The sequence below is a fragment of the Staurois parvus genome, unplaced genomic scaffold, assembly GCF_062004578.1.
Source record: "Staurois parvus isolate SC_StPar_1 unplaced genomic scaffold, SC_StPar_1.0 ptg001273l, whole genome shotgun sequence".
NCBI lineage: Eukaryota > Metazoa > Chordata > Amphibia > Anura > Ranidae > Staurois > Staurois parvus.
Genome location: NW_028319069.1, coordinates 141,770 through 164,935, shown reverse-complemented (window position 1 = coordinate 164,935; position 23,166 = coordinate 141,770). Strand labels below are relative to the sequence as shown.

At 46.6% G+C, this 23,166-nt stretch overlaps 1 protein-coding gene across 1 annotated transcript in view; it reads left to right on the top strand.

Moving 5' to 3' along the window:
- Positions 1-1,064: 1,064 nt before the first annotated feature.
- The window catches only part of LOC149437662 (anoctamin-2-like), a 154,290-nt gene continuing 132,188 nt past the window's right edge, over positions 1,065-23,166 (top strand). Inside the window, exon 1 of the mRNA XM_089660787.1 lies at positions 1,065-1,187. Within this exon, the coding sequence (XP_089516913.1) occupies positions 1,065-1,187 (123 nt within the window). The remainder of the gene's footprint in view (positions 1,188-23,166) is intronic.

Genomic DNA, 23,166 nt, shown 5'->3' with positions numbered 1-23,166 from the left:
AATAAGACGCACACTGCGTAATGAAGGCCTCCGTGCCAGAACTCCCAGGCGTACCCCCTTGCTGTCTCCAAAGAATAAGAAGAGTCGACTGCAGTATGCCAAAAGCCATGTGGACAAACCACAAAAGTTGTGGGATAGTGTTCTGTGGACTGATGAAACAAAATTAGAACTGTTTGGGCCCATGGATCAACGCTATGTTTGGAGGAGGAAGAACAAGGCCTATGATGAAAAGAACACCTTGCCTACTGTGAAGCATGGTGGAGGGTCAATCATGCTTTGGGGCTGTTTTGCTTCTGCAGGTACAGGGAAGCTTCAGCGTGTGCAAGGTACCATGAATTCTCTTCAGTACCAGGAGATATTGGATGGAAACGTGATGCAGTCCGTCACACACCTGAGGCTTGGGAGACGTTGGACCTTTCAACAGGACAATGATCCCAAGCATACCTCCAAGTCCACTAGAGCATGGTTGCAGAGGAAAGGCTGGAACATTTTGGAGTGGCCATCGCAGTCACCAGACTTAAATCCGATTGAGAACCTCTGGTGGGACTTAAAGAAAGCAGTTGCAGTGCGCAAGCCTAAGAATGTGACTGAACTGGAGGCCTTTGCCCATGAAGAATGGGCGAAGATACCCGTAGATCGCTGCAAGACACTTGTGTCAAGCTATGCTTCACGTTTAAAAGCTGTTATAACTGTAAAAGGATGCTGTACTAAGTACTAAGATTGAATGTCACTTGGGGGTTGAATAAAACTGATAATGCTGTGAGCACAGAAAAGACATTTGTGGTTATTTCATTATAACTGTTATGTTATATTTGTCTGACCTACAAGTGCCTCTTTAATGTAAATGTAAGCAAGATGACTGAATGATCAAAAGCAATGTCAAACTGGCCAAAACACTCAATTTCAGTGGGGGTTGAATAATTTTGGTCACAACTGTAAGACGTTCGGAGAACGAGCAGCGGGCGGCTGAAACAATACACTGAAAACTGGCTTTGATGGACTTCAGTTGATGCCTTTGTTAGCGGGAGGTGGGCAGTTCCACACCTAGGCCTCCCTCACCCGGCATGGACTGCTACGGTAAAAGTTCCCCCACTGTCTGCAAGGCTCGTTCTGTTGATCCCAACATCGTCCTAAAGTTTGGACAAGGCTCTCAGCGGAAGTTTCAGATCTGGCTGCAACATATACAAGTCAGACATTAACATTTGCTTGCTAAATCCTTCTAATGAAGGGACTTTCAAAAGAGCAGGGTGTAATACACAAAAAAGCCATTCTCAACGCCGCCCCAAACTACATAACTGACCTGATACCCAGATACTACCCTACCCGTGCCCTCCGCTCCTCACAGGACCTCCTGCTCTCTAGCTCCCTGGTCTCCTCCTCCCACGCCCAATTGCAGGACTTCTCCAGGACTTCCCCCATCCTCTGGAACTCCCTACCCCAATCCATCAGACTGTCGCCTACCCTCCTCACCTTCAGGCGCACCCTGAAAACCCTCCTCTTCAGGGAAGCCTACCCCAACCTCACCTAACACCCGACCTCACCTAACAACTAACCTCCTCCACTCCTCCCACCACTCCATCCCCCACAGCCATCTCCTCCTGTACCACTATCCACTCCCTCCTAGATTGTAAGCTCGAAAGGGCCCTCGGTTCCCTCGTGTATTGTATTGTTACTGTCTTGTCTCATGTTCTGTCCCCCTTGCTACTGTACAGCGCTGAGCAAACCCTTTGGCGCTATATAAATCCTGTATAATAATAATAATAATAATAATAATAATAATACAACCACATACAGTTGGGCAGCACAGTGGCGAAGTGGTTAGCACTTCCACCTGGCAGTACTAGGGTTGTTGGTTCAAATCCCAACCAAGGCACCACCTGCCTGGAGTTTGCATGTTCTCCCTGTGCCTGCGTGGGTTTCCTCTGGGTATTCACACTTCAAAGACATGCTGGTAGGTGAATTGGCTCCTGTCTATATTGGCCCCAGTATTTGTATGTATGAATGTGAGTTAGGGACCTTAGATTGTATGCCCCTTGAGGGTTAGGGACTGATGTGAATGTACAATATACAGTTGCAAGAAAAAGTATGTGAACCCCTTGGGATTACGTGGAGTTTTGCATGAATTGGGCATAAAATGTGCTCTGAACGTCATCTAAGTCACAACAATAGAAGAACACAGTCTGCTGAACATAATACTACACAAACATTAGATGTTGCCATGGTTTAATTGCACATAACATGTAACCAGCACACAACCAGCCCTTGAAGACCACTGCTCTAGGATACAATTGGTTGAGAAAGTCTGCTCTGCTATGTGGAATCCATATGAGTGGCCAATAAAACTACGAGGATATATAACTGACTCACTGAATTACTATTGTGTTTAAAATGTCTTCAGTGTCCATACATGAGATGTATCATTAGAATTGAATCTTTTTATATGTATATGTTTGATATGTACTGTATCCTGGAAGCTACCTTTGAAAGTCCCTTCAATACAATTGATGATTTTTGGGATGGTAGCACCTAGGACTTGCATAAATGTCCTCCAACAGCAAACTCCCACTACCCAAAATAAGGTTTTTTAACATTTGGATCCTATTGTGTGTGGATACGTTTACACTGTAAAAATCCAATCCAACTTGAGTGACAAAATTTGTTCTTATTCACTGTGAGTTAGCCCATTGGATCTCAACCATGAGAGGCCATGGCCCATTAATTCTTTCAAAACCCTCCATGCCCCCAACAGTAGAAAATAAAGTATCTACTCACACATAAAAATGATGGGAATACAAAATATGTGATGGAATACTGGAAGGCATTGTAAGGGGTTGGGTGTCAATTGGGGCAGGATGGAGGTGGTGGAGTGGGTTAGGAGACTCTACAACAGATATGGTGGCCCTGTAGGGGATGAGGTTTCTGGAGAAAGCTGGAAGTCACTGCGGGACACTGTTGGAGGATTATTATTATTATACAGTATTTATAAAGCACCAATAGTTCGCTCAGCACTGTACATTACAAAGGGGGACAGAACATGTGACAGAACAATACCAATACAATGCAAAACATGAGGGGTTCGAGGGCCCTGCTCCTTGGAGCTTACAATCTAGGAGGGAGGGGATGGTGGCACAGGAGGAGATAGGTGTGGGGGATGGGGTGGTAAGAAGAGTGGAGGAGGTCGGCAGGTTAGCAGGGGGTGGGGTAGGCTTCCCTAAAGAGGTGGGTTTTCAGGGTGCACCTAAAGGAGAGGAGAGTAGGTGATAGTCTGATGGGTTGGGGCAGGGAGTTCCAGAGAATGGGTGACACCCTGGAGAAGTCCTGGAGGCGGGCATGGGAGGAGGAGACCAGGGAACCAGAGAGAAGGAGGTCTTGTGAGGAGCGGAGTGTGCGTGTTGGGTGGTACTTGGATATTAGGTCGGTGATGTAGTACGGGGCAGTATGGTGGACGGCTTTGTACATCAGTGTTAGGATTTTGAATTTGATCCGTTGTGCAATTGGAAGCCAGTGGAGGGATTGGCAGAGGGGGGTGGAGGACACTGAGTGGAGGCCAGTGGAGGGATTGGCAGAGGGGGGTGGAGGACACTGAATGGAGGCCAGTGGAGGGATTGGCAGAAGGGGGTGGCGGAGATGGAGCGGTTGGAAAGGTGAATGAGTCTGGCAGCCGTATTCAGGATGGACTGAAGCGGGGATAGCCAGTGGCGAGGCAGGCCAGTGAGGAGGGAGTTGCAGTAGTCGAGTCGTGATATGATGAGGGAGTGGATGAGCTGTTTAGTGGTTTCTGGGGTTAGGACCGTGCGGATTTTGGCGATGTTGCGGAGGTGGAGTCGGCACGAGTTTGTTAAAGATTGGACTTGGGGCTGGAAGGATAGGTTGGAGTCCAGAATGACACCAAGTACTCTGGCCTGCGGGGCGGGTTTGATGGTGGCGTTGTTGGATGTGACGGAGAAGTCAGTGGGGGGTGGGGTCCGGGCTGGGGGGAAGACAAGAAACTCGATTTTGGAGAGGTTCAGTTAAAGGAAGTCCTGGAGGCGGGCATGGGAGGAGGAGACCAGGGAACTAGAGAGAAGGAGGTCTTGTGAGGAGCGGAGTGTGCGTGTTGGGCGGTACTTGGATATTAGGTCGGTGATGTAGTTCGGGGCAGTATGGTGGACGGCTTTGTACGTCAGTGTTAGGATTTTGAATTTGATCCAATGTGCAGTCGGAAGCCAGTGGAGGGATTGGCAGAGGGGGTGGCGGAGATGGAGAGGTTGGAAAGGTGAATGAGTCTGGCAGCCGTATTCAGGATGGACTGAAGCGGGGATAGCCAGCGGCGAGGTAGGCCAGTGAGGAGGGAGTTGCAGTAGTCGAGTCGTGATATGATGAGGGAGTGGATGAGCCGTTTAGTGGTTTCTGGGGTGGCAGAGATGGAGCGGTTGGAAAGGTGAATGAGTCTGGCAGCCGTATTCAGGATCGACTGATGGGGTTATATTGAGGGCTGGAGGCTCCATAGCAAGCTGGGGGGCACTGTGGGACACTGTTGGAGGACAGGGCTATATTGAGGACTGGAGGCTCCATAGCAAGCTGGGGGGGCACTGTGGAAGGCTGAAAGACACCGTGGGAACCTGAGGGCTCTCGGGTGGCCTGGGACTCTATGTACCACTATGGGAGGTATGGGGAGCTGGGAGGCGCTGTAGGAGGTTAAGGGATCTACAGTTGGCTGGAGTCCCAGAGGAAGGGAGGCTGCAGCCTAGGAGTGGATCACAGCCCAGTGCTTGAGATCCATTGATTTAGAAAATCTGCTTTTTTTCTTTGTACTTTTCATGTCTGTGTCCAAGAGTTTCTTTATAAAACCTTTCATATCCATATCTGAAAGATAGGATTGTGCAGCCCCGTGCTCTGCTCACCGTATTGCAAAGGCTCCATCTCCCATTGTATGAACTAATAAGCATTAATGTTTAACCGGCTCAATCCATATTCATAGGTGCATTAATGTATTTTTAGCCTGGTGCTGTATTGAAACAGTTATATCATAATGAGGCCAGTATCACTAAATGAGATAATGAGAGGGTGTGATTGTCCCTTTTTAAATCTGTGCTGTGTGTTTTATCAAGGCGGGATCACTAGGAACGAGTCGGAAGAACAGCTTTGATCAGCTTAATGTGGGAAACGATTAAAGTGTGAAAATGTCTATATATAATAAGATCCAGCCTCTTAATCGGGAACTTCAACAGATTTGGCTTTACACATGTGCAAACCTGTCTGAAATAACCAGGTGCTGAAAATATATGGTAAATTCCAGATGCTGTAGAAGACAACACAAGGAGAGAGATGGCCGGTGGCAGAAATTCTTAATTATAGGCTTCAGGGGTGAGAGGGGCCCATTGGAGCTGCCCAGCCCATTAGATGGATTCAGATGGCTGGTGGAAGAATTGCTAAGACAGTTATAGGCTTTTGGGGTGGGAGTTGCCCATTGGGCGGCTCCATGACCAACGAAAGGAGACAGATGATCAGTGGCAGAATTTTTTAAACAGTTATAGGCTTCAGGGGTGACATGTGCCCATTAGGGAGTACCCAGCTGGGTAAAAGCAGGTAGATGGTCGGTGGCAGAACTTGTAAAACAATTATAGGCTTCGGGGGTGAAAGGTGCCCATTGGGGGGGTACCAAGCCCAAAAAAAGGAGCCAGATGGCCAGTGGCAGAACTTTAAAAACAATTATATGCTTCAAGGGTGAGAGGTGACCATTGGGGTCACCAATCCAAAAAAAGGTGTCAGATGGTTGGTGGTAGAACTTTTAAAACAGTTATCGGCTTCAGGGGTTAAAGGTATCTAGCTGGTTGTACCTAGCTATCAAATGGTTGGTGGAAGAACTTTTAAAAGATTTATAGTCTTTAGGGGTGAAAAAGTGACCATTGGGGAGTAACAAGCCCAACAAATGGAGTTAGATGGCCAGTGGCAGAACTTTTAAAAGATTTATAGGCTTCAGGGGTGAAAGGTGCTCATTGAGGGTGGGGGGGATAACAAGCCCAACAAAAGGAGTCAGATGGGCAGTGGAAGAACCTTTAAAAAATGTATAGGCTTCAGGGGTGAAAAGTGCCCATGGGGGAGGGGGGGGGGGTAACAAGCCCAACAAAAGGAGTCAGATGGTCAATGGCAGAATTTTTAAAAAAGTTATAGGCTTCAGGGGTGACATGTGCCCATTAGGGAATACCCAGCTGGGCAAAAGCAGGTAGATGGTCGGTGGCAGAACTTTTAAATCAATTATAGGCTTCGGGGGTGAAAGGTGCCCATTGGGGGGGTACCAAGCCCAAAAAAAGGAGCCAGATGGCCAGTGGCAGAACTTTAAAAACAATTATATGCTTCAAGGGTGAGAGGTGACCATTGGGGTCACCAATCCAAAAAAAGGTGTCAGATGGTTGGTGGTAGAACTTTTAAAACAGTTATCGGCTTCAGGGGTTAAAGGTATCTAGTTGGTTGTACCTAGCTATCAAATGGTTGGTGGAAGAACTTTTAAAAGATTTATAGTCTTTAGGGGTGAAAAAGTGACCATTGGGGAGTAACAAGCCCAACAAATGGAGTTAGATGGCCAGTGGCAGAACTTTTAAAAGATTTATAGGCTTCAGGGGTGAAAAAGTGACCATTGGGGAGTAACAAGCCCAACAAACGGAGTTGGATGGCCAGTGGAAGAACTTTTAAAAGATTTATAGGCTTCAGGAGTGAAAAAGTGACCATTGGGGAGTAACAAGCCCAACAAACGGAGTTGGATGGCCAGTGGCAGAACTTTTAAAAGATGTATAGTCTTCAGGGGTGAAAAAGTGACCATTGGGGAGTAACAAGCCCAACAAACGGAGTTAGATGGCCAGTGGCAGAACTTTTAAAAGATGTATAGTCTTCAGGGGTGAAAAAGTGACCATTGGGGAGTAACAAGCCCAACAAACGGAGTTAGATGGCCAGTGGCAGAACTTTTAAAAGATTTTTTAGGCATCAGGGGTGAAAAAGTGACCATTGGGGAGTAACAAGCCCAACAAACGGAGTTAGATGGCCAGTGGCAGAACTTTTAAAAGATTTATAGGCTTCAGGGGTGAAAGGTGCTCATTGAAGGTGGGTGGGGGATAACAAGCCCAACAAAAGGAGTCAGATGGGCAGTGGAAGAACCTTTAAAAAATGTATAGGCTTCAGGGGTAAAAAGTGCCCATGGGGAGGGGGGGGTAACAAGCCCAACAAAAAGAGTCAGATGGTCAATGGCAGAACTTTTAAAACAGTTATATGCTTCAGAGGTGAGCGAGGTCCAAAGGACCGGGGGGGGGGGGAACACTCTGTACAAAGCTGAAAAAAGTTATCCCTTAAGTTATACTTTACAATGACTAGTAGAAACACTTCTAAAACGGGAACTTGTAGTTACACAACAACTGGAGGGCCACAGGTTGGGCACCCATGCTCTACACAGTCTCATAGGGAAACATGCACAACTGAGCCTGTCAATCATCTTCTGTAAAAAGGAGGGGCGGGGTTGGAGGATACGTCTTCCAGGATTGACTGATGTCAGCATTGACTCATGCAAATAGCAGAGGAATGTGAGAGCACACAGAAATCACACTGAGTGCTTTAGATGGAGGCGAGTGCACACTATAGAAGAATATGCTTTGTTCATTTTTCATTTCTGAGGTTCAGGGCTCTTTTTCTCAAAAAATAGGTGTAGGAACTCCCCCCTTCTGAGTCACTTCTTGTCTCCGCCTCCTCCTCCTACCCACCTCTTAGCACCATCACTTGGTACCACCCCCTAACCACCTCCCAGTTCTGCTCCTTTTAGAGAATACAGAGCCAAATATAATTTGGTTCTAGCAGCAATTGCCACCCCTCCCCCCAGCAACAATAGATTCCTCCAGCAAAAACAGACCCCCAAAACAAAATACCACCCCAGCAACAATAGACCCCCAGCAGCTACAACAAATTTCCCAGCAGCCAGCATCAATAGACTCTCCTACGGCCAGCAACAACAGACCTCTCCCTCAACAGTAGAGCCCTTCCAGCAACTATTGACCCCCATTAACAATATATCCCCCATCAGCAACAACAGACCTCCCCAGCAATAATAGACCACCACACAAAAATAGATCCCCTTCAGTGACGATAGATCCCCAGCACATTCCATAATCCTTTTGCCATTACATACATTTAGCACTGGATATGCTAGAGGTGCCGGAACTATGTTCCCCCAAGTTCCCAATGGGAAAAAAGCCCTGCTGAGGTTCAAGTCCGGTGAGATGTGTTCACATTTTTTCTGTGATGGGGTCCTGTCTACAACTCTGTAAAGTATTCCCCAGCTGTCTTCACAACATCTCCATAGCAGAGTGCAGTATTGTACACCATGGTCCCTATACTTCAGCGCTGATCTGTTATTCCATAAAATCAATATCGCCTTGTTGTACTACTAAAGATAAATCATTCTTTTCCAAGGTAACACAACTGTATACTAAGGTAAATAAAATCAATGGCTTCTCTCGTACAGCGAATAAACCGCGTACTCCGTGGAAGATCAGTAGAGCCTATTGCAGTCTTGTCCAGTTTGTTCAGATTGTAAATTGTATGAGCGTCCTAAAGATTAACAATCAGGTCGTAATGTCTACTAAGGTTAGGCCAGGAAGGGCACTGACATAAAGATGCATCTTTTTCCACAGAGATAAAAAAAAATGAAGAAAAATTGATTATAGGAAGAGTTTGTAGTATGTCTGGTCAGCTGTACCATCTGCCTATGTCTAGTGAAAAAAATGTTCCAACCCATCTAATCATTGTTTCATACAACATTGTTAATCTTAATGAATACATGGGCAGCACAGTGGCTAAATGGTTAGCACTTCCGCCTGGCAGTGCTGGGGTTGTTGGTTCGAATCCTAACCATGGCAGCACCTGCCTGGAGTTTGCATGTTCTCCCTGTGCCTGCGTGGGTTTCCTCTGGGTACTCCAGTTTCCTCCCATACTCCAAAGACATGCTGGTAGGTGAATTGGCTCCTGTCTAAATTGTCCCTAGTATATGTATGTATGAATGTGAGTTAGGGACCTTAGATTGTACTCCCCTTGAGGGTTAGGGACTGATGTGAATGTAATATATATGTAAAGCGCTGCGCAAATTGACAGCAATATATAAGTACCTGAAATAAATAAATACATCTGATCTCAGGTCAGCCCACACACATATAGATTATCTTTATACTTAAAGTGGACCATTCAGTAATTTTACAACTATGCATAAATACACTCATGAATATAGGTATTTGGTCCTGAATGCTGGGTTAGGTATAGAGTGTTAAGGTGTAAAGTGTTCAGTTATGGGTGACCTTTGATGTAGGGTGAGGTTTAGGTTTAGAGTGTTAAGGTTAGGAGGTTAGGGTGATGGATGTATGACCCTGGACCTAGGGTTAGAGTTTAGAGTGTTGAGGTTAGGGTGATGGATGCATGATCCTGGACCTAGGGTAGAGTTTAGAGTGTTGAGGTTAGGAGGTTAGAGTGATGGATGTATGACCCTGGACCTGGGGTTAGAGTTTAGAGTGTTGAGGTTAGGGTGATGGATGTATGACCCTGGACCTAGGGTAGAGTTTAGAGTGTTGAGGTTAGGAGGTTAGAGTGATGGATGTATGACCCTGGACCTGGGGTTAGAGTTTAGAGTGTTGAGATTAGGGTGATGGATGCATGATCCTGGACCTAGGGTTAGAGCAGGGGTGGACTGACCATTTGGAAACTCGGGCACTGCCCGAGGGCCCGGGGTCAGTAGGGGGCCCCATGAGATGCCCCTGGTACCTTTTTCATAGGCTTTTTTGAGTTTTGGCAAGGACACAGGGGCCCCACGATCCCCTATTGCCTGGGGGCCCCATGAGTTGTCAGTCCGCCCCTGGGTTAGAGTTTAGAGTATTAAGGTTAGCAGGTTAGGGTGATGGATGTATGACCTTGGACCTAGGGTTAGAGTTTAGCATGCTAAGGGTAGGAGGTTAGGGTGATAGATGTATGACCCTGGACCTAGGGTTAGAGTTTAGAGTGTTGAGGTTAGGGTGATGGATGCATGATCCTGGACCAAGGGTTAGAGTTTAGAGTGTTAAGGTTAGCAGGTTAGGGTGCTGGATGTATGACCCTGGACCTAGGGTTAGAGTTTAGAGTGTTAAGGTTAGGAGGTTAGGGTGATGGATGTATGACCCTGGACCTAGGGTTAGAGTTTAGAGTGTTAAGGTTAGGAGGTTAGGGTGATGGATGTATGACCCTGGACCTAGGGTTAGAGTTTAGAGTGTTAAGGTTAGTAGTTGGGGTGATGGATGCATGACCCTGGAACTAGGGTTAGAGTTTAGAGTGTTAAGGTTAGGATGATGGATGCATGACCCTGGAACTAGGGTTAGAGTTTAAAGTGCTAGAGTTAGCAGGTTAGGGTTATGGATGTATGACCCTGGGCCAGGGTTAAGTTTAGGTTAGGGTTTGGAATAATAGGGTTAGGGATATGGAAGCACAACCCTGAAATCAAGGTTAGGTTTAGGGTTTACAGTGTTAGGGTTAGAGGCTAGGGTGATGAATTTATGGTCCTGAAGCCCAGGTTAGGGTTAAAATTTAGAATGTTAGGGTTAGGAGGTTAGGGTGATGGATGTGCAACCATAGACACAGAGTTAGGTTTATGATTTGGAGTGTTAGGGCTTGGAGAGTAGAGTGATGGATGTATGACTCAGGATCTGTTGTTAGGATTTGGAGTGTTGGGGAGTCAGGATAATGGATATATGACCCTGGGTGCAGGGTTAGATTTAGGGTTTACAATAATAGGGTTAGGGATATGGAAGTACAACCTTGAATGCAAGGTTAGGTTAGGGTTTAGAAGGTTAGGGTTAGGAGGCTAGCGTGATGACCCTGGAACCTGGGTTAAAGATAATATTTAGAATGTTAGGGTTAGGAGGTTAGGGTATTGTATGTATTACTCTGGACCCAGGGTTAGGTTTGAGGTGTAGAGTGTTACGATTAGGGGGTTAGGGTTATGGATGTGCAACCCTGGACAAAGAGTTAGGTTTAGAGTGTTAGGGCTAGGAAGATACGGTGATAGAAGTATAACCCAGGATCCAGGGTTAGGGAGTCAGGATTATGGATGTATGACCCTGGGTGCAGGGTTAGATTTAGGGTTTAGAATGTTAGGGTTATGGAAGTACAACCCTGAATGCATGGTTAGGTTTAGGGTTTACAGTGTTATGGTTAGGAGGTTAGGGTTATGGATGTACGACCCTAGACGCAGAGTTAGGTTTAGGGTTTAGAGTGTTAGAGTCAGGAGGTTGGGGTTATGGATGGACGACCCTAGACACAGAGTTAGGTTTAAGGTTTAGAGTGTTAGTGCTAGGAGGTTGGGGTTATGGATGGACGACCCTAGATGCACAGTTAGGTTTAGGGTTTAGAGTGTTAGGGCTAGGAAGTTGCGGTTATGGATGGACAACCCAAGACGAAGATTTAGGTTTAGGGTTTAGAGTGTTAGGTTTAGGAGGTTAGGGTTATGGATGTATGACCCTAGACGCAGAGTTAGGTTTAGGGTTTAGAGTGTTAGAGTCAGGAGGTTGGGGTTATGGATGGACAACCCTAGACGCAGAGTTAGGTTTAAGGTTTAGAGTGTTAGTGCTAGGAGGTTGGGGTTATGGATGGACAACCCGAGACGAAGATTTAGGTTTAGGGTTTAGAGTGTTAGGGTTAGGAGGTTGCGGTTATGGATGGATGACCCTAGACGCAGAGTTAGGTTTAGGATTCAGAGTGTTAGGGTAAGGATGTTGGGGTTATAGAGGCACGCACAGTTAGTTTTAAGGTTTTCAGTTTTAGGGAGTTAGAGTTTTGGATGTACAACCCTGGGCACAGGGTTAGATCTAGGGTTAGGATTTAGAATGTTAGGGTTAGGGCTGTGGATGCACAACCTTCAATGCAAGAATAGATTTAGGGTTTAGAGCAGGGTTTCTCAACCAGGGTTCCATGGAACCCCAGGGTTCCTCAAGAGGTTGCTAGGGGTCCCTTGAGCAATGAGAAATTTCTGATTCTCAGATACATTTCTACTGATACCAATGATCTTGTTAGCTATCTGTAAGGGGTTAATTCTTCCCAATGTCACAAGTGCTAGGAGAATTCTTCCCACTGACCATCACACTATTGTATCATGAGTTTTAGACATAGTCATTTTTTTCAGGGGTTCCCTAAGACCAGGGATTTCTCTGTGTTAAAAAGGTTGAGAAAGGCTGGTTTAGAGTGTTAAGAATTTTCGGTCAAATTTTGCACCATTAGTGGGCCACAGAAACGGCCAATTTTCGTGCAGCCATCAAATTTTAATGACCGAGCATGTTGGAAATTTTTCGAAAAACAAATTAATTTCTAATCAATGGTAGGAGAATCATGCGAGAAATGTAATCGAAAAGAAACAAGATTTTTTTTTTAATGGTTCAACTGGATGGACTTTTGTCTTTTTTCAGCCAGACTAACTATGTACTTGAATGACTAACTTCAACTAACTGCAGTTTTTCCTCTGATGTTGTGTTCAGCCATCATTGCAGTATCAGTTTGGCTCTGCTTTACTATGAATATTAGTGAGATGTAAAGAAGATATTATTATACACCCCGTACTATAAAACATAATGGCACCTCGGAGTTCTGCGACCTGTGTAGAAGCATACGGCTATATAATGCCTCAGCGGTTTCTAATATCCTCGTCTAAGGAGCGGTCGCCAGTAAAATTCATCCAGGTTGTACGACTTTCCATTCTAAATAGGTTTTGCTGGGAGGACTGAGCATCTGCATGACATGGCTGTGTTGTTCCGGCGCAGTATGACCGACAAACGCCGTTCTCCTGTTTACTGGATGTCGTTCTGGAATACGCTATTGTCATACAGTGTGATTGTCATTGAATATCAATAGGAAGTCCAATATCACGGAAAGTCATTGGGGACTGTTATCTCTGTCCCTGAATGTTATTAGAAAGTGCAATATGTCCAGCAAAAGTAATTTGCGCTAGATTTTTTTTTTTTTTTACTGCCCCCATTGTCTGTCCCACATTTAATGGCCCCTGCAGGGGTGGACTGACAATTCATGGGGCCCCCGGGCAAGGGATCTGCTGAACAAGGGTACTAATGAGCTGAAGATCTACTGAATGAGGGTACTAATGAACTGGTGGTACTACTGAGTGGGACATCAGCAGAGCTGGGGGTTACTACTGAGCCCTGCTGAATGAGGTACTAATGAGCTGGAGATTTGTTGAATGAGGGTACTAATGAGCTGGTGGTACCACTGAGTGGGGCATCAGCAGAGCTGGGGGTTACTACTGAGCAAGGGATCTGCTGAACAAGGGTACTAATGAGCTGCATATCTACTGAATGAGGGTGCTAATGAGCTGGCGGTACCACTGAGTGGGACATCAGCAGTGCTGGGGGTTAATAACGAGCCCTGCTGAATGAGGTACTAATGAGCTGGAGATCTGCTGAACAGGGGTACTAATGAGCTGGTGTTACCACTGAGAGGGGCATCAGCAGAGCTGGGGGTTACTACTGAGCAGGGGCGGACTGACAACTCATGGGGCCCCTGGGCAATAGGGGATCATGGGGCCCCTGTGTCCTTGCCCAAACTCAAAAAAGCCTATGAAAAAGGTAGCAGGGGCATCTCATGGGGCCCCCTACTGACCCCGGGCCCAAGTTTCCAAATGGTCAGTCCGCCCCTGCTACTGAGCAAGGGATCTGCTGAATGAGGGTACTAATGAGCTGGTGGTAGTACTGAGTGGGACATCATCATAGCTGGGGGTTAATACTGAGCCCTGCTGAATGAGGGTACTAATGAGCTGGTGGTAGTACTGAGTGGGACATCATCATAGCTGGGGGTTAATACTGAGCCCTGCTGAATGAGGGTACTAATGAGCTGGAGATCTGCTGGGCCCCTTTAAAACAAATAAAAACCAACACACACAGGGCATTTGCCAAGCTTCATTAAAGCTTCAATAAAGCATCAAAAACACGTGAACAAAGCATGGTGCGGCAGTGGGCGCTTTAATGCGTGTGAAAGTCCAATCCAGTATTAAGGAGCCCTCAGGCCTCACAAGGATGTTTCCTTTTCTCCTTCGGACACCTTTGCTCTGGTGGAGGAAATTGCAGCTTAAAAAAAATGCGCCTGAAGCCGTGTTCTACATGCGTGTGTGTACGCGCTTTCGCAGGTTTGGCGTTAATGCATTCTAAGTTATTCAGGACCTTAGGATGCATTAACGTGCCAGCGCAGGAACACACCTCAGCGTATCTACAGGTGAAACTCAAAAAATTAGAATATGGTGCAAAAGTTCATTTATTTCAGTGCAGCAACTTAAAAGGTGAAACTAATATATGAGACTCATTCCATGCAAAGCAAGATAGTTCAAGCCGTGATTTGTCATCATTGTGATGATTATGGCTTACAGCTCATGAAAACCCCAAATCCACAATCTCAGAAAATGAGAATATTGTGAAAAGGTGGAATAATCTCGGCTCAAAGTGTCCCACTCTAATCAGCTCATTCAGCCATAACACCTGCAAAGGGTTCCTGAGCCTTTAAATGGTCTCTCAGTCTGGTTCAGTAGGAATCACAATCATGGGAAAGACTGCTGACCTGACACCATCACTGACACCCTCCATAAGGAGGGAAAGCCTCAAAAGGTAATTGCAAAAGAAGTTGGATGTTCCCAAAGTGCTGTATCAAAGCACATTAATAGAAAGTTATGTGGAAGGGAAAAGTGTGGAAGAAAAAGGTGCACAAGCAGCAGGGATGACCGCAGCCTGGAGAGGATTGTCAGGAAAAGGCCATTCAAAAGTGTTGGGGACTTTCACAAGGAGTGGACTGAGGCTGGAGTCAGTGCATCAAGAGCCACCACACACAGACGGATCCTGGACATGGGCTTCAAATGTCGTATTCCTCTTGTCAAGCCGATCCTGAACAACAAACAATGTCAGAAGCGTCTTACCTGGGCTAAAGAAAAACAGACCTGGTCTATTGCTCAGTGGTCCAAAGTCCTCTTTTCTGATTAGAGCAACTTTTGCATCTCATTTGGAAACCAAGGACCCCGAGTATGGAGGAAGAATGGAGAGGCCCAAGGACCCCGAGTATGGAGGAAGAATGGAGAGGCACAAGGACCCCGAGTATGGAGGAAGAATGGAGAGGCACAAGGACCCCGAGTATGGAGGAAGAATGGAGAGGCCCAAGGACCCTGAGTATGGAGGAAAAATGGAGAGGCCCAAGGACCCTGAGTATGGAGGAAGAATGGAGAGGCCCAAGGACCCTGAGTATGGAGGAAAAATGGAGAGGCACAAGGACCCAGAGTATGGAGGAAGAATGGAGAGGCACAAGGACCCTGAGTATGGAGGAAGAATGGAGAGGCACAAGGACCCAGAGTATGGAGGAAGAATGGAGAGGCCCAAGGACCCCGAGTATGGAGGAAGAATGGGGAGGCCCAAGGACCCCGAGTATGGAGGAAGAATGGAGAGGCACAAGGTCCCAGAGTATGGAGGAAGAATGGAGAGGCCCAAGGACCTCGAGTATGGAGGAAGAATGGAGAGGCACAAGGACCCCGAGTATGGAGGAAGAATGGAGAGGCACAAGGACCCCGAGTATGGAGGAAGAATGGAGAGGCCCAAGGACCCCGAGTATGGAGGAAGAATGGAGAGGCCCAAGGACCCCGAGTATGGAGGAAGAATGGAGAGGCCCAAAGACCCCGAGTATGGAAGAAGAATGGAGAGGCCCAAGGACCCCGAGTATGGAGGAAGAATGGAGAGGCACACACTGCAAGATGCTTGAAGTCCAGTGTGAAGTTTCCACAGTCGGTGTTGATTTGGGGAGCCATGTCATCTGCTGGTGTTGGTCCACTGTGCTTCATTAAGTCCAGGGTCAGCGCAGCCGTCTACCAGGAGATTTTGGAGCACTTCATGCTTCCTTCCACAGACGAGCTTTATGGGGATGCTGACTTCATTTTCCAGCAGGACTTGTCACCGCCCACACTGCCAAAAGCACCAAAACCTGGTTCAATGACCGTGGGATTACTGTGCTTGATTGGCCAGAAAACTCGCCTGACCTGAACCCCATAGAGAATCTATGGGGCATTGCCAAGAGATGAGAGACATGAGACCGAACAATGCAGAAGAGCTAAAGGCCGCTATTGAAGCATCCTGATCTTCAATAACACCTCAGCAGTGCCACAGGCTGATAGCTTCCATGCCACGCCGCATTGAGGCAGTAATTGCTGCAAAAGGGGCCCAAACTAAGTACTGAGTACATATGCAGCTTCTACTTTTCAGAGGTGCGATATTGTTCTATGTACAATCCGTGTTTTATTGATTGCATGGAATATTCTCATTTTCTGAGATTGTGGATTTGGGGTTTTCATGAGCTGTAAGCCATAATTATCACAATGATGACAAATCACGGCTTGAACTATCTTGCTTTGCATGGAATGAGTCTCATATATTAGTTTCACCTTTTAAGTTGCTGCACTGAAATAAATAAATGAATGCACCAGATTCTCATTTTTCGAGTTTCACCTGTATATAGTTAATGGACGTTTATGGGCATTTGGCGTTTTTTGTTTTTATTTTTCTTCTGAACGCACAAGTGATTTTTTTTTTTTGGACTGCCTGTAAACGCCTCTGTGTGCACGGACACGCAGGCTAACATAGGGGGGCGTTTAGAGGCAGAACATTCCATATAGCACTTTTACATATATTATACTTTTTTATATATTTTTTTGAATATGTGATAAGAGGCACAGAAGACCCTCGAATGTCATCACTGAACTCTGATACTCAGAAGAGGGTTTGGGGATGATTGGTGATTGGTTGCATTTTTCTAAGCACTGTCTGTTATTTTCAAGCGGCATCATTTTTCATGGGAACAATAAAGCTTTGTCACGTTATTCTGCCGCCGCGCTTAGAAACAACTCGCTGATATACTTTGTGATAATGCGTTTTATTCGTTAGCAATGATACTCGACTGAAAAGGGACTATTCCACTCATACATCGTCATGGGGCAATGGGGAGGAATCATCTTCAGAGTAGCACACCCGTACTGCAATGGAACGGTCTATAATGGGGCATTGAATGAAAATCCATGGAGGTTCCCCCTACATCAGTCCCCTCTTCACATCACAATCCCCCCCCCAACATTGCAGCTTCCCCCTACATGAGTCCCCTCTTCACATCACAATCCCCCCCCCCCTTACATTGCAGCTCCCCCCCTACATGAGTCCCCTCTTCACATCACAATCCCCCCCCCTCTTACATTGCAGCTCCCCCATACATCAGTCCCCTCTTCACATCACAATCACCCACCCCCCCCTTACATTGCAGCTCCCCCCTACATCAGTCCCCTCATCACATCACAATCACCCCCCCCCCTTACATTGCAGCTTCCCACTACATGAGTCCCCTCTTCACAACATCACAATCCCCCCCCCCCTAACATTGCAGCTTCCCCCTACATCAGTCCCCTCTTCACATCACAATCCCCCCCCCCCGCTCTCTTACATTGCAGCTTCCCCCTACATGAGTCCCCTCTTCACATCACAATCCCCCCCTAACATTGCAGCTTCCCCCTACATCAGTCCCCTCTTCACATCCCCCCCCCTAACATTGCAGCTTCCCCCTACATCAGTCCCCTCTTCACATCACAATCCCCCCCCCCTCACATATCCTCCCTTTACATCATCACCAGTTCCACTTTACGTCGGTATCCATAGTCCCTTCCTTCACATCACAGCTTCCCCCTGTATATCACAGTCCCCCTGTACTTCAGTGTCCTCAGTCCCCCTTCACATCACAACCCCCTTTTACATCAGTGACCTCAGTCCACCATTCACTTCATGCCCCCCCTTTACATGACTTCCCCCTTTCACATCACAGTCCCCCCCTTTATATCAGCGTCCTTGGTCCCCCCCCTTCACATCACAGTTCACCCATTTATATCACAGGCCCCCTTTACACTAGTGTCAGTCCACGGTTACATCACAGAGATAATTATTATTATTATACAGGATTTATGGCGCCAACAGTTTGCACAGCGCTGTACAATATAAGGGGGGCGGTACAATTACAATAAATTTCAGTACAGGAGGAATACAAGGGCCCGGCTCGTGGAGCTTACAATCTAAAGGAAGGGGGAGGTGATACAAAAGGTGATAGCTGCGGGGGATGATCTGATAGAGGTGACTCAAGTACAGTTCTTAGGTGGAGGTGGGGTAGGTTTCCCTGAATAAGTGAGTTTTCAAAGATCACCGGAAATACTGTGGTAGGGAGTTCCAGAGGATGGGAGGGGCTCTAGAGAAGTCCTGGAAGTGAGCGTAAGGTGAACGTGGGAGGAGGTGATGGGGGACCTAGAGAGCAAGATGTCTTGGGAGGAGCGATGTGGGTGATTTCTGTGGATGAGGTGGATGATTTAGCTAGGGGCAGTGTTATAGATCCTCCCCTTACATCACAGCCCTCCTTTACATCAGTGTCCTCAGTCCCTCTTCACATCACAATCCCCCCTTTACATCAGTGTCCTCAGTCCCTCTTCTCATCACAGCCCCGCCTTTACCATCACAGCCCCCCCTTTACATCAGTGTCCTTAGTCCCCCCTTCACATCACAGCCCCCCTCTTTACATCACAGTCCCCCCTTTACATCAGTGTCCTTGCCCCCCTTCTCATCACAGCCCTCCTTTACATCAGTGTCCTCAGTCCCTCTTCACATCACATCCCCCTTTTACATCAGTGTCCTCAGTCCCTCTTCACATCACAGCCCCCCCTTTACATCAGTGTCCTCAGTCGCTCTTCACATCACAGCCCCTCCTTTACCATCACAGCCCCCCTTTACATCAGTGTTCTTAGTCCCCCCTTCACATCACATCTCCCCTCTTTACATCATAGTCCCCCCTTTACATCAGTGTCCTTAGTTACCCCCTTCACATCACAGGCCCCCTTTACACCAATGTGTTCAGTCTCCCCTTCACATCACAGACCCCCAACTTCCTTTTACATCACAGACACCCCCCCCCCCTTTACAACAGTGTCCTCAGTCCCCCTTCACATCACAGCCCCCCCTTTACATCAGTGTCCTCAGTCCCCCTTCACATCACAGCCCCCCCTTTACAACAGTGTCCTCAGTCCCCCTTCACATCACAGCCCCCCCCTTTACATCACAGCCCCCCCTTTACAACAGTGTCCTCAGTCCCCCTTCACATCACAGCCCCCCCCCTTTACATCACAGCCCCCCCTTTACAACAGTGTCCTCAGTCCCCCTTCACATCACAGCCCCCCCCTTTACATCACAGTTCCCCCTTTACATCAGTGTCCTTAGTCCCCCCATCACATCACAGACCCCCTTTACACCAGTGTCCACAGTCCCAGGGGCAGATTGACAACTCATGGGGCCCCCGGGCAATAGGGGATCATGGGGCCCCTGTCTCCTCATCCACACTCAAACCACACCCAAAAAAGCCTATGAAAGGTACTAGGGGCATCTCATGGGGCCCCCTACTGACCCTGGGACCTCGGGCAGTGCCAGAGTGCCCAAATGGTCAGTCCGCCCCTGCACAGTCCCCACTTCACATCACAGCCCCCCTCTACATCAGTGTCCTTAGTCCTGCCTTCTTATCACAGGCCCCCTTTACATCAGTGTCCTCAATCCCCCCTTCCCATTGCATTCCCCTCCTTACAACACAGTCTTCCTTGCAATCCATGTCTCCCTCTTCTTACATCACAGCCCCCTACCTTACATCACAGCCCCCTACCTTACATCACAGCTCTCCTTGCAATCACAACATTAACACAGCAGGGCAGAGGGCATGGCAGGTATGTACCAAGGCAGGGGCAGACTGACCATTTGGAAACTCGGGCACTGCCCGAGGGCTCGGGTCAGTAGGGGGCCCCATGAGATGCCCCTGGTATCTTTTTCATAGGCTTTTTTGAGTTTGGGCAAGGACACAGGGGCCCCATGATCCCCAATTGCCCAGGGGCTCCATGAGTTGTCAGTCCGCCCCTGGACCAAGGGCGGAAGCTGGCCAAATGTTCATGTTAACAAGTGAGTGATTAGTTGCAAGGACTGTTCTAACAACCAATCACCTGCTTGCATCACTCGCCCTCAGTCTAGACTTGCTGCACCCTCCGCCCTCTGCCCTGCTGTCAAGCTGACAGCAGCAGCATTCAGGCAGGCAGGCTCTGAGGAAGAGCGGATTGCCTCGAAACGTATCACCTGACCTTGGAAGTGCAGTGATTCTGGTTGAGATTTCTCCTGATATATGCATTTATGTTTGTGAATATAACTGCTTAATCTTCCTTTTCAAATAAATATTGCTCTGGATAACGCAATAGGCTGGTGCTCCGTTTTGTCTTTTATTGTAGCGGCGGGTGAGTACACTCTGGAGAGGATGTCCACCCAGGCTGCTAATTGGGTCCAGTCTACGGTTCATCATTTAATGATGCCTGGTTTATAAGTTCATTAATGGATACCAGTTAACTCAATCAACCCTGAAGGGTCCATCCTTTACAAACTGATATGTACATTATTAGAAGATGACACCCTGGAGAGGATGTCCACCCAGGCTGCTAATTGGGTCCAGTATATGGTCCATCATATAATGATGCCTGGTTTATAAGTTCATTAATGGATACCAGTTAACTCAATCAACCCTGAAGGGTCCATCCTTTACAAACTGATATGTACATTATTAGAAGATGACACCCTGGAGAGGATGTCCACCCAGGCTACTAATTGGGTCCAGTCTACAGCCCATCATTTAATGATGCCTGGTTTATAAGTTCATTAATGGATACCAGTTAACTCAATCAACCCTGAAGGGTCCATCCTTTACAAACTGATATGTACATTATTAGAAGATGACACCCTGGAGAGGATGTCCACCCAGGCTACTAATTGGGTCCAGTCTATGGTCCGTCACTTAATGCTGCCTGGTTTATAAGTTCATTAATGGAAACCAGTTAACTCAATCAACCTTGAAGGGTCTATCCTTTAAAAACTGATATGTACATTATTAGAAGATGGTGGAGAGTTAAGCTATTATATCTTTCTGGAATGCTTTTGGTAAGGTTTTTGCCTCTGAGTTCCTTGGTTTGGATTTAACTCATGGTGAGTTTACTGTTGGAGTAGCTGAGACATGTAAGAAGTCAGGGAATAATTCAGCTCATAATTCCCCATTAGGGATGAGCCGGTGTGTTAGTTTTCATTGCGTGGCCAATTAGCTGTAGGTAGAAGATTCCCCACCTCACAGCTTCATGTATACAGAGGGCGGAATGCTTGTGACATCAGTGACCTAATACGGTCATATAGCCATAGTCGTTCAATGACATTGTCCTAATACGGTCATATAGCCATAGTCGTTCAATGACATAGTCCTAATACGGTCATATGGCCATAGTCGTTCAATGACATTGTCCTAATACGGTCATATAGCCATAGTCGTTCAATGACATAGTCCTAATACGGTCATATGGCCATAGTCGTTCAATGACATTGACCTAATACGGTCATATGGCCATAGTCGTTCAATGAAATTGTACTAATACGGTCATATAGCCATAGTCGTTCAATGACATTGTCCTAATACGGTCATATAGCCATAGTCGTTCAATGACATTGTCCTAATACGGTCATATAGCCATAGTCGTTCAATGACATTGACCTAATACGGTCATATAGCCATAGTCGTTCAATGACATTGACCTGATACAGTCATATAGCCATAGTCGTTCAATGACATTGTCCTGATACGGTCATATAGCCATAGTCGTTCAATGACATTGTACTAATACGGTCATATAGCCATAGTCGTTCAATGACATTGACCTGATACGGTCATATAGCCATAGTCGTTCAATGACATTGACCTGATACGGTCATATAGCCATAGTCGTTCAATGACATTGACCTGATACGGTCATATAGCCATAGTCGTTCAATGACATTGTCCTGATACGGTCATATAGCCATAGTCGTTCAATGACATTGACCTAATACGGTCATATGGCCATAGTCGTTCAATGACATTGTCCTAATACGGTCATATGGCCATAGTCGTTCAATGACATTGACCTAATACGGCCATATAGCCATAGTCGTTCAATGACATTGTACTAATACGGTCATATAGCCATAGTCGCTCAATGACATTGTACTAATACGGTCATATAGCCATAGTCGTTCAATGACATTGACCTAATACGGTCATATAGCCATGGTCGTTCAATGACATTGTCCTAATACGGTCATATAGCCATGGTCGTTCAATGACATTGACCTAATACGGTCATATAGCCATAGTCGTTCAATGACATTGACCTAATACGGTCATATAGCCATAGTCGTTCAATGACATTGACCTAATACGGTCATATAGCCATAGTCGTTCAATGACATTGACCTAATACGGTCATATAGCCATAGTCGTTCAATGACATTGACCTAATACGGTCATATAGCCATAGTCGTTCAATGACATTGTACTAATACAGTCATATAGCCATAGTCGTTCAATGACATTGTCCTAATATGGTCATATGGCCATATTAGGTCAATGACGTCATGAGCATCCTCACCCCTTTTTGTATGTCAGGAATCTCCCGACCGAAGCTCTTTTTGTTTTTAGATTTGGATGGTGTAGAGAACCAAAACCTCTTTCTCTTATTCGCCGCTCCATTTGCCTGCCAGGAGCAACCCTGTGTAAGATGTGAGTTGTTCAAATCAACATTTACAGAGGGCTTTATCCATGTGATGGTGTTGGTTGATTGGCCCATTGTGGAGTGAGTCACATGCATTTAGAAAGAGATTAACATTTTCTTCTGAGGTTGAACCCCTCCTTGTAGAACGTGCCTTTTTGGCAGTTCCCATAATATATAGGGTGGGTGGATTCTAGTATAGGGAGAATATTGTGTACCTTAGAGAAGGGATATGTAGAAGTGGACAAGTGGAAATGTATCCAGTTCCCACGTATGGGTTTTCCCTTTCATGGGCCTTAAAGCACCCAACTCTCTGGCCTAAGCTGACCTCCACCCAGCACTGACCTAAAAGGAATAAGCCCTTGACATTATGCCAGAAGATGTGGGTTCTATGGACTATAACATGATATGAATTATTCTTGTTCTAAAATGTTTGGAAGTTTTACCAATTTATTACTGGATAAGAGAGGAAGAAGTTGGCTTGAGGTTTGCCC